General features: G+C 43.9%; 1 protein-coding gene across 2 annotated transcripts in view; it reads right to left on the bottom strand.

The window, feature by feature from the left end:
* KDM4B (lysine demethylase 4B) overlaps nucleotides 1–12,303 on the bottom strand; it is a 78,173-nt gene that overhangs the window by 18,324 nt on the left and 47,546 nt on the right. Inside the window, exons 9-13 of one of the 2 annotated variants that reach the window (XM_065699604.1) lie at nucleotides 11,805–12,001; nucleotides 11,287–11,319; nucleotides 7,342–7,511; nucleotides 3,002–3,519; nucleotides 1,384–1,504 (exon numbers count right to left, since the gene is read on the bottom strand). In XM_065699604.1, coding sequence (XP_065555676.1) covers nucleotides 1,384–1,504; nucleotides 3,002–3,519; nucleotides 7,342–7,511; nucleotides 11,287–11,319; nucleotides 11,805–12,001 — 1,039 coding nt within the window. The remainder of the gene's footprint in view (nucleotides 1–1,383; nucleotides 1,505–3,001; nucleotides 3,520–7,341; nucleotides 7,512–11,286; nucleotides 11,320–11,804; nucleotides 12,002–12,303) is intronic. The other variant, XM_065699605.1, reaches the window with a different exon arrangement.

Raw genomic sequence — 12,303 nt, 5'->3', positions numbered from 1 at the left:
GTGTTATCATCTCCTTCCCTCATTCCAGGATGGATTCTAGGTGACACAGTGTTCAGGATGGCTCCTACATTTCAAGCAAATTACATGCAAGTAGAAAAGTCTAACAATCTGTCTCAACTGAATCTTAGTGCAGCATGTGCACTCCTTTCATTTCCATGCTCACTCTTCCTTGCTGCAGCCTCCAGCTCATCCTTCTACCTTAGTCCTGAAAAAGCGCAGAGTGAAGAAAGCTGCTGCTATGCCCAGGCTGGGAAAGGAAGAATGTGTTTGATCAGATTTTGCCCAACAGTGCTGTAAATCAGCCCTCAAGAAATGCCAGCTTCCACAGAAAGCTGCTCCTGAGTCAGGCAGCAAGGTCCCTGTACACCATCCAGCAAGTCAGAACAGGGAAAAGGATCTTCCTAATGAGGATCCTCCAGCACAAAGTTTGTTGCAAGGTCTCACACCAGAACAGGGTAGGTAGTCTCAACTGCCTTTCACTGCCTCAACATTCAACATATGCAAGACAACAAATGCAGCATCCCTGCTAAGGAAATGGAGTTAAGCATGTACAGAATAGCCCCTTCCTACACAAAGTCTCTTCAAAATCAATGGCTATATTCTCTGAAGGCAAGTGAACAAGAAAGATGTCTCTCTGAATATGAAGTTGTACTTTGAATGCAGGGACTGCCAGGTACACCTTCACGTACCTGTCCAAGCATGCAACAGCTTCTTACTGGGAACTTCTCTATATTCTGAGTACTTCATAATGTAGGCCAGACCCAGAAGTGGAAAATTACACCACACAACCACTTCATCCAGACTGTTGGGGCATTCTAAGTGACTGGAATGTGGGAAAAGAAAAACCAGGGATGTGCAGTTAAGCACCAACTTTCTAATTTTCATTTCTGATCTGCCAAGAAAAGCTGGACCCCAACATTCACATCAATTAAAAAGCCAACCAGAAGTTAGAATTCACTTTCCCGATATACCTACGAGCAGACCTAACTTCCACCACCCTAGGAGGTGAACAGACCTCATTTTAATGCCATATCCAAGAAGGAGCTTTTACTTTAAGATGTTATTTTCTCTGAACTCATTTTTTTTCCCCTTTTTGCCCAAAATACTGCTTCATTCTGCAGCCAGCAGAATCCTTTTCTTGGAAGAAAAAGCAAAATCATCTTCTTGAAGGAAAAAAAAAGGGGTAGGAAGTGAGAAGGGACACCTCCCGTGGCTGCGGTTTCCAACTGGGTTATCAAAATGAGAACATGCTGCGTTTTCTACCAGTTAAGTGTAACACAAAACATTTCAGGCCATCCAGTTCTGTTAATGGCTTCAGCACTTTTTCAGCTCAGACAAGACATTGGAGCATTCACTGTGCAATGAACATTCCTGTGCACTCACCCTCATCGCTCGAGGTCTCCTGTTTAACCACCGACAGTGGGGAGCGGGTTGGGGGTTTGCCCAGGGGATGACGACGACTCTTCTTTATCTCCATCTTCATTTTTGAGAAAGCAGAAGCAGTCTGTAACAAACCAGAACACGCTCGATGGGAACCCCAGAACATCTTGGCAAGCAAAGGAAAGAACAGGACAGCAGAGGCTGTATCCTTGTCAGAAAAGGTTCTTGAATTTACACAGCAAACTGCTCACCGCCTTTGGCTGCGATCAATAAAGCCTTGTGAGCCAATTATTGTGGCAGATAAAGCCAATGCTATCTCTTGAGATGTCACGTAAAGGTAAACTACAGTGTTGCTTAAAATCAGAGCAGCCTCCCACCAGCTTCAAGCCTGCCAATTCCATTAGCTTATGAAGTCTGATCAATCACATCAACAGAGAGGATCTGTAGCACAAAAATGATGTACAGAGTGCACAGGACCAGAAGCATTTAACTAGAACATTACAGTGTGCTTCATGACAAGCATAGTCACACTGTGCTGTACCCACTGCCCCTATACCAGCCAGCACTGTAAGTACTGCAGCCTAACCACAGGGCTCACAGTCTGCTTGGTGCGAGGCACTGAGTGCATCACACGCGAGTTCCCTTGCACTAGGAATTGACAGTGCCACGTGCTTTGCTTCACAAACATGAGGACAAGCAGCAGTGCTGCAGCATTAAGAATGAAATCCAAGAACATTCCATGTTAGACAGGAGTGAGCAGAAATGAAGGTACTTACGGCAGTACAGCAAAGCAGTGTTTGCCTCTCAAATCTGCAGCCATTATGTCTTTGAAACACCGACATGAAAGGCAGGCCCTGTGCCATGCTGGTAAAGCAGCGCACATCTCTCCCTGCCCCCACAAATCCTAACTGCTTTGCCATTCCATTGGCTCTTTCAGCAGCATCATGCAGGAAAACTAGAGCTACATCACACTGCTCTGACTTGCAACATTTTCCTCCTTCCTATTTTGGAAACTGTCTTCAGGCAAGTACTCCCCAAGGAAAAGAGATGCCCGAGACAGATTACGTGTCATGAACTGTGCTGTCCATGGAAAAGTTTTCTGCCAACTTTTCCAATGCTAGATCTCACGATGGAAAAAATCCCTAGGCAACACCACGTAGCAGGCCAGCACTCAGAAGCATAAGGCTCATGCTGGAGAAGTGTGAAGCACATCAGCTGAGGAAGCCCAAAACAACGGAGAAGAATTATTAAAAGGTTGGTGCAATCGAAGTTCCCCTGGGGACTGTTTGGTTTTACCACTCTCAGGAATTCAATGCTCTGCAGCAGCAGAGGTCTGCCTTCTGCTTGAGATGATCATTTCAGTAGCATCTGTACTATTGTAGCACGAAAATTGATTCTCTATCCTTTGCAGACAATAACAAGTTTGATTTATCAGCTAGCATCAATGCAACAATGGACTGAACAGTGAGAAAATAACCCATCACTTCCCACTAAAAGCACACCAACACAACATCATTCCACGGGAGGCTCAAGCACAAGTCATCCTCTCCTTCCAAGTCTGGTCCTCAAGCGGTTGCTTAAAACCAGCAAATCTTATTGCTACCTCCTTGCCCACCCATACCTGTAAATCACTGACTTCTGTAGCAACCTCTCTATTTTCTGCTTCTGCATTCTCCTCCTCCTTCCCAGAGATTTCCATAGGGACTGCCGGCTCCTGCCAACTCGGACTCTTCTGCGTGGCGAACTGCTCGAAGGCCTGCTGGCAGGACATGCGCTCCTTGTCAAACACCACCTTTTTGGTCCGCGGAACCACGTAAAGCATGGGAATGATCGGCCGAGGTTTAAAGTCATCTTCCTCAACTGGTGCCTCCAGGGGCTGGATGATGTTGAGGGGGGTTGGAGACAAGCTCTTCCCTGCTGCAGTCGAGGTGGGCACTGCTGGGGGCATTGGTGGCCGTGCTGTTGACGCCTCACCCTCTGCCAGCGGCTGCTGGGCTGCAGGAGGTGGTGGCAGTGGTGGCTGCTGCTGCTGCAGAGGAGTAGGAGGCGCTTGTAGGTGGTGCTGGTGTTGGTGGAAAAGGTGCTTCCTCTTCCTCTCCCCTTTCACCTTTGGAGGACGAGCCTTCACTTTGCAGTCACCTGTTCCAAGACAAAGGCAACGTTTAGCTTCATAGGCCAACAGCTCCAGGCATTTGGTACTTTTCTCCCTTCATCAAAAAGCTCCAACTCTGGGCTAACAGATTCCATCCTGGTATTATTGCTCCTTTCAAACAAGGCAGACTGAAACCTGGAGACAAACTCTGCTGTACTTCAGCACTGACTTAGAGAAGTCCACTTGAGAAAGACAAGACCTGTGTCATTTCTATGGAATCTCTGACTGGAGTGGAGTTGCCTGGAGGGAAAAGATCTAAACCTGTAAGAAACCCTTAAGAAGCCAAAACCCACACAACCTCACTCTGTATTTCAAGTTTTCTGCCTCAGCAGTCCCCAAAATGGGGTGCACAAAACCCTCCAAGGGGCTGCAGGAGGAAAATATTCTTGCCCCATTAATAAAATAAAACGTATCTCTGAAACAGTGTTTATTTCATCTTTCCCTCATCCTTCCTTTTAATCTCTATTTTTGTGCATGTTTTGTAACAGACGTAAGAGATGAGCACAGGAATAGCTATAAATAACAACTCCATTATAATGATATCTAAAATTCTAAATACTAAATAAGAATAGAAAGAAAAATAGATCTACATGTATGAGGAGGTGTGCTTCAAAGTTTTTGGATGATAAGGGGGCACACACTGTTCTAGTCACCAGTTTGCTCCAGCTTCTGAGCCACCCCCATTTCCTCCTCCCTCTATGTGCAAGCGCAGCTCTTATCTGAGCATTACTGCGTGTCGATGCATTCACCAGCCTTAGGAAATGGGGAATTGAACAAAGATACCTGAATCATTATTACCAAAAGATTTCCACTGTAAGGTCTTTTAAAAAAAACACCTTTAAAGCACAACTCAAGTACAGCATTGAGCTAAGCTTATTACAGACACAGTGCCAGCAGTGGTTACCGAGATACCCTTTCCAGCACCCTTGTTTGTCCTTGTTTCTCCTAGCTTACTGTCATTCATCTTATCTGCATAGCACTGCAGGTCTCTTACATGGCTGTGACAACAAAAACACTTCTTGAACAGATAAGACGTCTCGGTGTTTTTACCAGAGGCAGTAATGACCCATAAAAGCATTTCCTGCCTATCTTCCCAATATAAATCTGTTAAAGGACCCCTATACACTGATTTTACAGCAGTAATTAGAATTCCTACTGGCCACTGAGAGAAGTTAGGACAGGAAATGCCTTCACATCTCACCTTATTCCATCTAGAATGATGGATGCCCCCTTTGCCCAACACTTCCCTCACTTCATGAATGAAGTTATCAGTTCACTCAAAGGGAAGTGAATAATAGATGCTCCACAGACAGATGCCAGTGCTTAATTTATTTCATAAGAGATTGGTTTTCACCTGCAGATGCTACGACTAGATGAGACTTCTGCAAAAGGTCATTTTCCCTCTAACGGGGTGGGGAGGAAAACTGATGATAAAAGACCATTCACCCTAATCATGACCAATTCCAACCTACTGAGACTCCTCCAGTAAGGACTAGCCAAACCAGTGAACAGAAAAACAGACAAAGCATCACACAAGATGAGGCAGCTGCAGGAGGAAGGGCTTGAAAAGAGAAGGTGAATAATCCCACACTGTGCTAAAAACCCTGCTGAAATCTCCTTCATTTCATTACTATCCAGAAGTCTGCTCTGATGACTTTATTTACACTCATTTACAGAAAGGGAACAAGCCCAGCCCAAATAGTTGTTGCTGTACTTGTGTAGGCAGTCCCTCAGATAAACTGGTTTGTTCTGTCACAGAGAAAGGAATATTGAATTTCCTTAGAGAAACAACGATATTGAATGAACGGCAAATTGGATGTTTCCCCAGTCGCACAAAACCAGATCATATTCACTCCCTGTACACTCCAAGAACTCTCTACCCAGCAACAAAACAAATGCCATTCACGAACTTCATTGACTTCTAAATGGGTAATTTGACAGCAGCTGGCGTGTAGAACTTTGAAACAAAATTTTTTTGCATTAAGGTGAATGAAGGAGTTTGCAAGCAAATCCATAAAATTAAAAGCCAGGAAAAAGGAAGGTAACATTCCAAGTCCTTACCTGGCTATCATGAAAGGGACCTTTATGCACAAATGGATGTGGTAGGTTAAAAAAAAGGAATGCCTCCCAGCTGCCCTGCTGCTGAAGAAGACACACACACACATAGCAGAGCAGTAATATGATGATGCTTCTTCATGGTGAGAAGACTTGCTTGTCTAGGGGCAATGTGAAACACTACAGGGAGCTCACTGAACTTACAGATGTACAACCCCTTTGAGGGTAAGGGGTGTCAAGATGAAACTGTAACAGACTTGTGAGAAGTAGCCAGTAGGATGTAGAAAAGTAGAGAACTCATTGGTATTTAACTGCTGTATTGCATGAAGAACCCTGTGTTATTTGCTCGCAGCCACACTGAGCATCAGACCCCTCCAAAACTGCAAAGCAAATAGCCCCGTTCTAGTGACACTTTCTGCAATGGTGCTGAAAATAAGTTTTTCCCTCCTGTGCTAACAGTTAAAGACCTCTTAACATGTAGTCTAAGTGTATGATTTGGAACCTAGTCAGCTAGAACAGAGCCTTTATTGTTCCTCTGCCATTCTAATGATCTCAGATCTGTCCCCGTCACTTATCTCTTGTCTCTGAAGGGATATCAGCATTTTCGGGCCATTTATTACAAGCACCAACTGTTAGACTTGTACAAGAGACAATTTAACACACTGCTGACACTTCCAAGCTTAGGGCAATAGAAATTAACTATCTGCACTGTGCCACTCCTGCTCAGTACAACAATGATTTTCAAACTCCTTATTTCTCATGAAAAGAGAAAATCCACTGTCTAGCAAAGAGACTCTGGAACAGAACAAAACCCTCAATTCTTGTTCCAAAGCTTCCACAGATCTTCTTTCAGATCATTATCAAGGTTCTCCAAACAGTTTGCAGCATCGGTTTCCTTCAAGCACTAAACAAATAATGGATATACACAATAGATGAAAACGAATTCGCCAGTGTGTATGAAACGCTTGAGAGTGCCTCAGAGACAGAGTGCCTCACAGACACATAAACTTGACCACACACATCAGGGGGAGAAAGCATCTTTCTGCCAGCAACCTTTCATACACAGGCAAGGAATAAAACAGGTACCACAAGAAGACCCTCCAGGTATCACAAAAAGAGAACCCATGCTCCAAGGCTGAGGTCAGGCCTTTGGACTACCCATATGCATAAGGGATCAGAAAGGACTGGGAGTTGTCATGGATTGGTATTAACCTCAGCCATGCAAAGAAAGCTGAAAAGCTTCCCTCCTTCAGCTAAGCCTTGAGAAAACCAAAGCTGCAACTTGGACTCATATGCAGCATCTGTGGATCCCACACAACCTAAGGCTGATTTGGTTCCATCTCTGTGAGTAATGGAGAGGGAGAGAAGGGAAGATTAATTGCGTATGGGAGTGCACTTTTCATTCCTCTTCAGAGTAGGACACAAAATATATTTATTTGTTTCTCTATGAAATATTTTAAAACATTCCTCCCCTAATATATGTGTTTTACAAACCTGGAATAGTTTGGGCAGAATTTTCAAGCCCTGCTAAGAAAGCTATTTGCACTGAATCCCTAAAGAGAGGGGGAAAATCAATAGCTGTTGTAAATGATGTTGTATTTCAGTGAGCATAGTTTTAATATTGGGAAAGATTCCACTACTATTTCAAAAGAAATAAAGAGCAGCAGACAAGTCATTTACAAATGTGTTTTAGAGAAGTAGCTTGCCCTAATTCTTCACTGAAGTGATCTGCCATCAGTGAGCAGGGCCCTTACCTTCTCCCTCAATCACTTTGCTTCTGTCCTCTTCCTCTAGGTCTGGCCCTCTTTTCAGTTCCTCTTTTACTTTCACATCTTCCAAGGCAGTTTCCATAGCCATGACATCTCCAAGAGACTTCTGATCCTCTGTTTTATGTCTTCTGGGTTGACTTCTTTTTCGCTGAGACCTAGAAGAACAGAAGTGTGATTTGACATAAAAGAACTGCCTTCAGTATACAAAACAATCAGTGACTTAGCTGAATACAAAACAAAAGGACCTTCTTTGGAGAGAAAATACAAGGTAGCTAACAGTAGCTACAGGGTAAAACAGACATCTGAAGGGAAACAGATGAACCTTGTATAATACAACATTTATGACCCATTCACAGCAGCCATTAATTGTCCAGGCTTCCCAAAGAGCTTTTCCCCACCATTACTATTGTAAGCTCACGAGCTGCAGCTAGAATGATTGTAATTGTATTTTAAATCTGCTTTGCTTGTAGGTCAAAATATAGATGAAAACTTGTTATAAATTTTTCTTTAATCCTCTGCCTCCATTCCATCGTCTCTTCTCATTCTGCACATGCTTCCCCCTTTGGCAAACTGCTGGAAAGCATCACCTTCCAGCTCTGAGGCATTACCCACTTTCTAAAAACACAGCATAATGAATGCTTATAGCATCATCAGTAAGCAGTTTGTGACTTTTCGGTAATATAATCCACAAGGTCCAAGGCCTATGAACAAGTCTAACTAAAAGAAAACTGCATATTAATATGATCAGACTAATACTAACAAGCCAATAGTGATGTTGCTCTTTCTAAAGAGTCAGCTCCACTGAGATGAGGAGATTACAGCAGCCACAATGCAAAAACCAAATGCAGGATAATGCCTTTTGGTTAGGAAGTGCATCAGAAGCCAAGCACCCACACAGACAGGCACTCACTCACTCCCTCCCCCTGCTCAAGTGGGGCAGGGAGGGGAAAAGAGGAAGAACAAGAGCCAGAAAACTTGTAGGTTGAGATAGAAAAGAATAAAAAGAGAGAGAAATCATAAAGGAAACCCACTCACCAGCTCCTACAGGCAGACCAATGCTCAGCCAGTCTCCAAACAGCCACCTTGGAAGCCAACCCCCCTCCCTCTTTCTCTACCCCAGTGTTTATTGCTTTGTGTGATGTTCTATGGCATAGAACATCCTTTTGCCCACTGTCGCAGCTGTGTCCCCTCCCAAGCCCCTGCCCAGCCCCATCCAATTCACGGGGCAGGGGGCAGAGTGGGGCAAAAATAGCGCCTTGAATCGTGCACTCTTCAGTGACAGCCAATACATCAGGGCCTTATCAGCCCCAAATCCCAAACAGCCCCCTAGGCTGCTATGAAGAAAGTAAACTTGTTGAGAGTTGCATCTTCCACATGGCTTTGCACCTCCCACCCCGTAGCCAAGTGCAGAACACAACCACGCTGCTTGCATCAGCCCCAAACTCTAGAAATCAGCCTCCCACCCTGCTCATTAGATTTGGAGCACAATGGAATCCAGAGCCCTTCACCAGGTAGCCACTGAAGAAGGAAGAAGGAAATTCAACCTGAACTGAATTAACAGTACAGAATATGAGCAGCAATTTATAATCACCAGACTCTACCCATATGGTAGCCCTGCAAGTAGAGATGTGAACTTTGCAAGACATTCATCTGCAGGAGCACAGAGCTGAACCCAGAAGCATCAACTTTTCACCCATAGTCTAAGAACACACCACCTTCTCCCAGGGAGAAAAGAAAGGTGGGAGGAGAAGCTAAACCTGTCAGACTTTTCCATTGCAGCTGGAACTTTCCATAGCTGGTGAAGAAAGCACTGGAGCAGAATCAAGTGCTAGAAGCTATTTTTAGTAAAGTGTGTGTTTTATTCCCGCCGTGTAGAAATGCCAGGCAAAAAAAAAAAAAAAAAATTAAATCACAAAGCTTTATACTCCCAGTAGATAAAAAAAGACTTTTGTGCAGTGCTCTTCGCACTCTGGAGTCGGGGGGAAACGAAGAGAGGCAAAAAGCAAATCACTGAAAGCAACTGCGCTTCCAGAAGTGCACACTGAAGGCTGGTACGCTCCAGAAATGAAGCTGTTCTGTAGCTGACAATCTGCATATCAGAACTGAGCTTTTTGTGGACCAGACTAAACCAGTCTCTTGCTGAGGCTTATAAAGTAAACAGAGTTGAGTTTTTCAAGGTAACTAAGGATGAATGACCTTAGAGAAGAAATAACACATCTCTCTGCAGAGTTTAAAAGCTCCATTTTCTAAGAGAGCTGGCAAAAAAAAAGCAGCATTTGTTCTCTTTGAAGATCAGACCACAAAGTAACTTAAATTAAGTAGATACATCTGTGAAGAGGTTTGGGCAGAGGTGAATCCCGTTCTTCCAGTAAAGTCCATCCTGCTGAGAACAGTCAGTCTTCAAGTAAAATTATGTCTTTCCAAGATGCAAGTATAGGAGAAAGACTACTGCTAAGCAGCATGCAACAGCTTCAGAACTGCTTCAGGATAATACTGAAATGATGTAGGAAACAATGGATAGATAAGGAAAAATAAATACCTGGATCTTTTGCAATAGGCTCAGGTTAAGAGAGAGGCTTCTCTGCTAAGTCATAGGCTTAACAAGGGAAAATAAACCTTGGTGTTCATACAACACCTTACACTGCAAACATTACATCTATCTAAGTAACCCGTAATAGCCACAGGCAGTAAAGAGATTCCCAGTTTTCAGATGAGGAAGAAAAAGATGCAGGGCCCCACTGGAGTTCAGAGAATCACTGCCCATAGAGCATAAATCATGACTTCTGCCCCTGAGACTGCCCTGCTTTTCCTGGAGCTCACTACAGATGGAATAGTTGAAAACCTTTCAGGAATATAACCTCTGGAGCGGAGTGACATTGCAGAGGTCAGTTACCTGCCAAATACTGTATTTATGATGTCTTTTGGAGCATGGATTTAGCAGGGAACAGGCTTTCCCACTGCAGCAGGTGTAAAATAATGGATGAATCATTTCACATAGAAAAGACGAGACAAAGAAAGGAGCACCAGTCCTATGCCACAGTGGGTGAAAACTCCTGGAAGACAATCCCCAGTGCTAGAGAAGCTGGTATGTTACATTATTCTTTGCTAGAATGCCTAAATCAATCAGCTATCATCAAATTATTAGGTCAACAGTTTTTAGACTGTTACTCAAAGTCCCTATCAAAGACGGTCCCAGAAACCTAAAGCCTATGTAAAGTTTTCCCTGGATTTCAAAGAAGTGATATTGGATCTGGATAAGGCAGCACAATTCCCAGAGACTGCCAACACTCACACCCAGAAATTCAACAAATACTAGATGACAGCAGAAAGAAGTAAGCTTATGTGCTACACTGCAAGCATCTGGGTAACAGGCAGAGCAGGAATGGGAATGATGTACAAAAGAAGGGTAAGGCAGCATATGGATGGGGACACACTTTACATCTGAGTACATTAAAGCCCTATGATAATGCCATTTCCTAGAATATAGTCTCATTTTTCAAGCAAGCCTGAGGAAGGAAGGGAAGTTCTCCCATTGGCAGCCTATGTCTACAACACTCTAGTTCAAGTCCACTGTTTGAGACAGCAGCAGCAGCATTTCCTTATCTGCCTTGGTGAGCAGTTAGCTTTATCCACAACCAGTTCACCATTACACACCACTACCAATTCAGCAGATTATCTGTACTCTCAAGAATGGAAAACCAGAATAGGCATGAGAGCGCTGGGGGCCTCTAATGATGCGAGAGAAGACCTCAGGAAACTACACAAACCCAAGATGCAGTGTGAGAAACATCGATGCCCAAAGATTTTCTGTGCCCCCTTAAGGAAGCAGACATGAAAAAACGAAGTGAAAAACACTTTCAGAGTGACTGTTTTAAGAAACTTGACAGGGAAAAGAATGAAGTCATAGAGTTGATGGGGGAAGTCACATACCGGTGTTTGTTGTCCTCTTCCTCATCTCCTATCCTATAAAAGCAAGATTCCAACAGTAAAAGGTTAGCATGCCAAATTTTCAATTCCAGCATGCTGTAACACACAAAACCCACCAACGTGTAGAAAATTAATACAGAGATCAAAGGAAGCACAGAAAGGCATGCATGAAATCCCTTTTGCAACTGATGGGGCTTTTTTGTCCTCCTGCATTCTGATGAGTGAAGCTATAAATGTTTCCTATAGACTTTTTTGTCTTGCAGGCTAAGAGATGAGATGTGAGGGGGCACACAGTGTCCTACTTCCAGAAAACACGTGCTTCTCTAACATTTAACGGAAACAGAACAATGAGGGAGCACATTACCCGAGAAAAATCACAAGAGGAACTGTTCAAAACAAACAAAACAAAAGGAGAGTCTGAACTATACCAAACTACGAATCACAGCGCTGAAAATCCTAGCAAGAGAAATCCAGCACAGTGCTCAGGCACAGCTCTCTTCCTTCCTGGTTTTTCTCTTTACCTGCGAAGCAGTTTAGTCTTCAACTCTGCCTTCGTCTCATTCCAGGCATCTAGTTCTGGGCTAGTCAGAGCTGTGGGTTTCATGTGGTCCAGGACAGTGATGTCTTTTCCTTGTTTCCATAAATCGTAACGCTCCGGTTGCAAAACCCGCACAAAGACATCCATGGAGATCTTCACCATGTCCTTGCGGCACGTACACTACAAGAAAGAACAACACATCAACAGCAGGTCATGGCAAGCTAAAACCTTCTGGTGACTGAAAGCCATAGACTCCTCATCTACTATCCCACAGGACCACTGGCTACTGCAATGCTGCTCGGCCCAGGAGTGTGCCGAGTGGGAAGCAGGATTTATGGACAGCACTGCTAGGAAAACTCAATTCATTTAATGAAAAATAATGTGGGATAGAAAGGCTGCAAATGCAATTTGGCCAAAGACCAGCAGGAACACACATGGTGCCCATGCTTCAAACCCCTGACCAGGCAGAAGCTTCCAAGCGG

The sequence above is a fragment of the Lathamus discolor genome, chromosome 21 (assembly GCF_037157495.1).
Source record: "Lathamus discolor isolate bLatDis1 chromosome 21, bLatDis1.hap1, whole genome shotgun sequence".
NCBI classification, from domain to species: domain Eukaryota; kingdom Metazoa; phylum Chordata; class Aves; order Psittaciformes; family Psittacidae; genus Lathamus; species Lathamus discolor.
The sequence above is the reverse complement of the archived record's forward strand: the minus strand, read 5'-3'. Positions and strand labels throughout refer to the sequence as shown.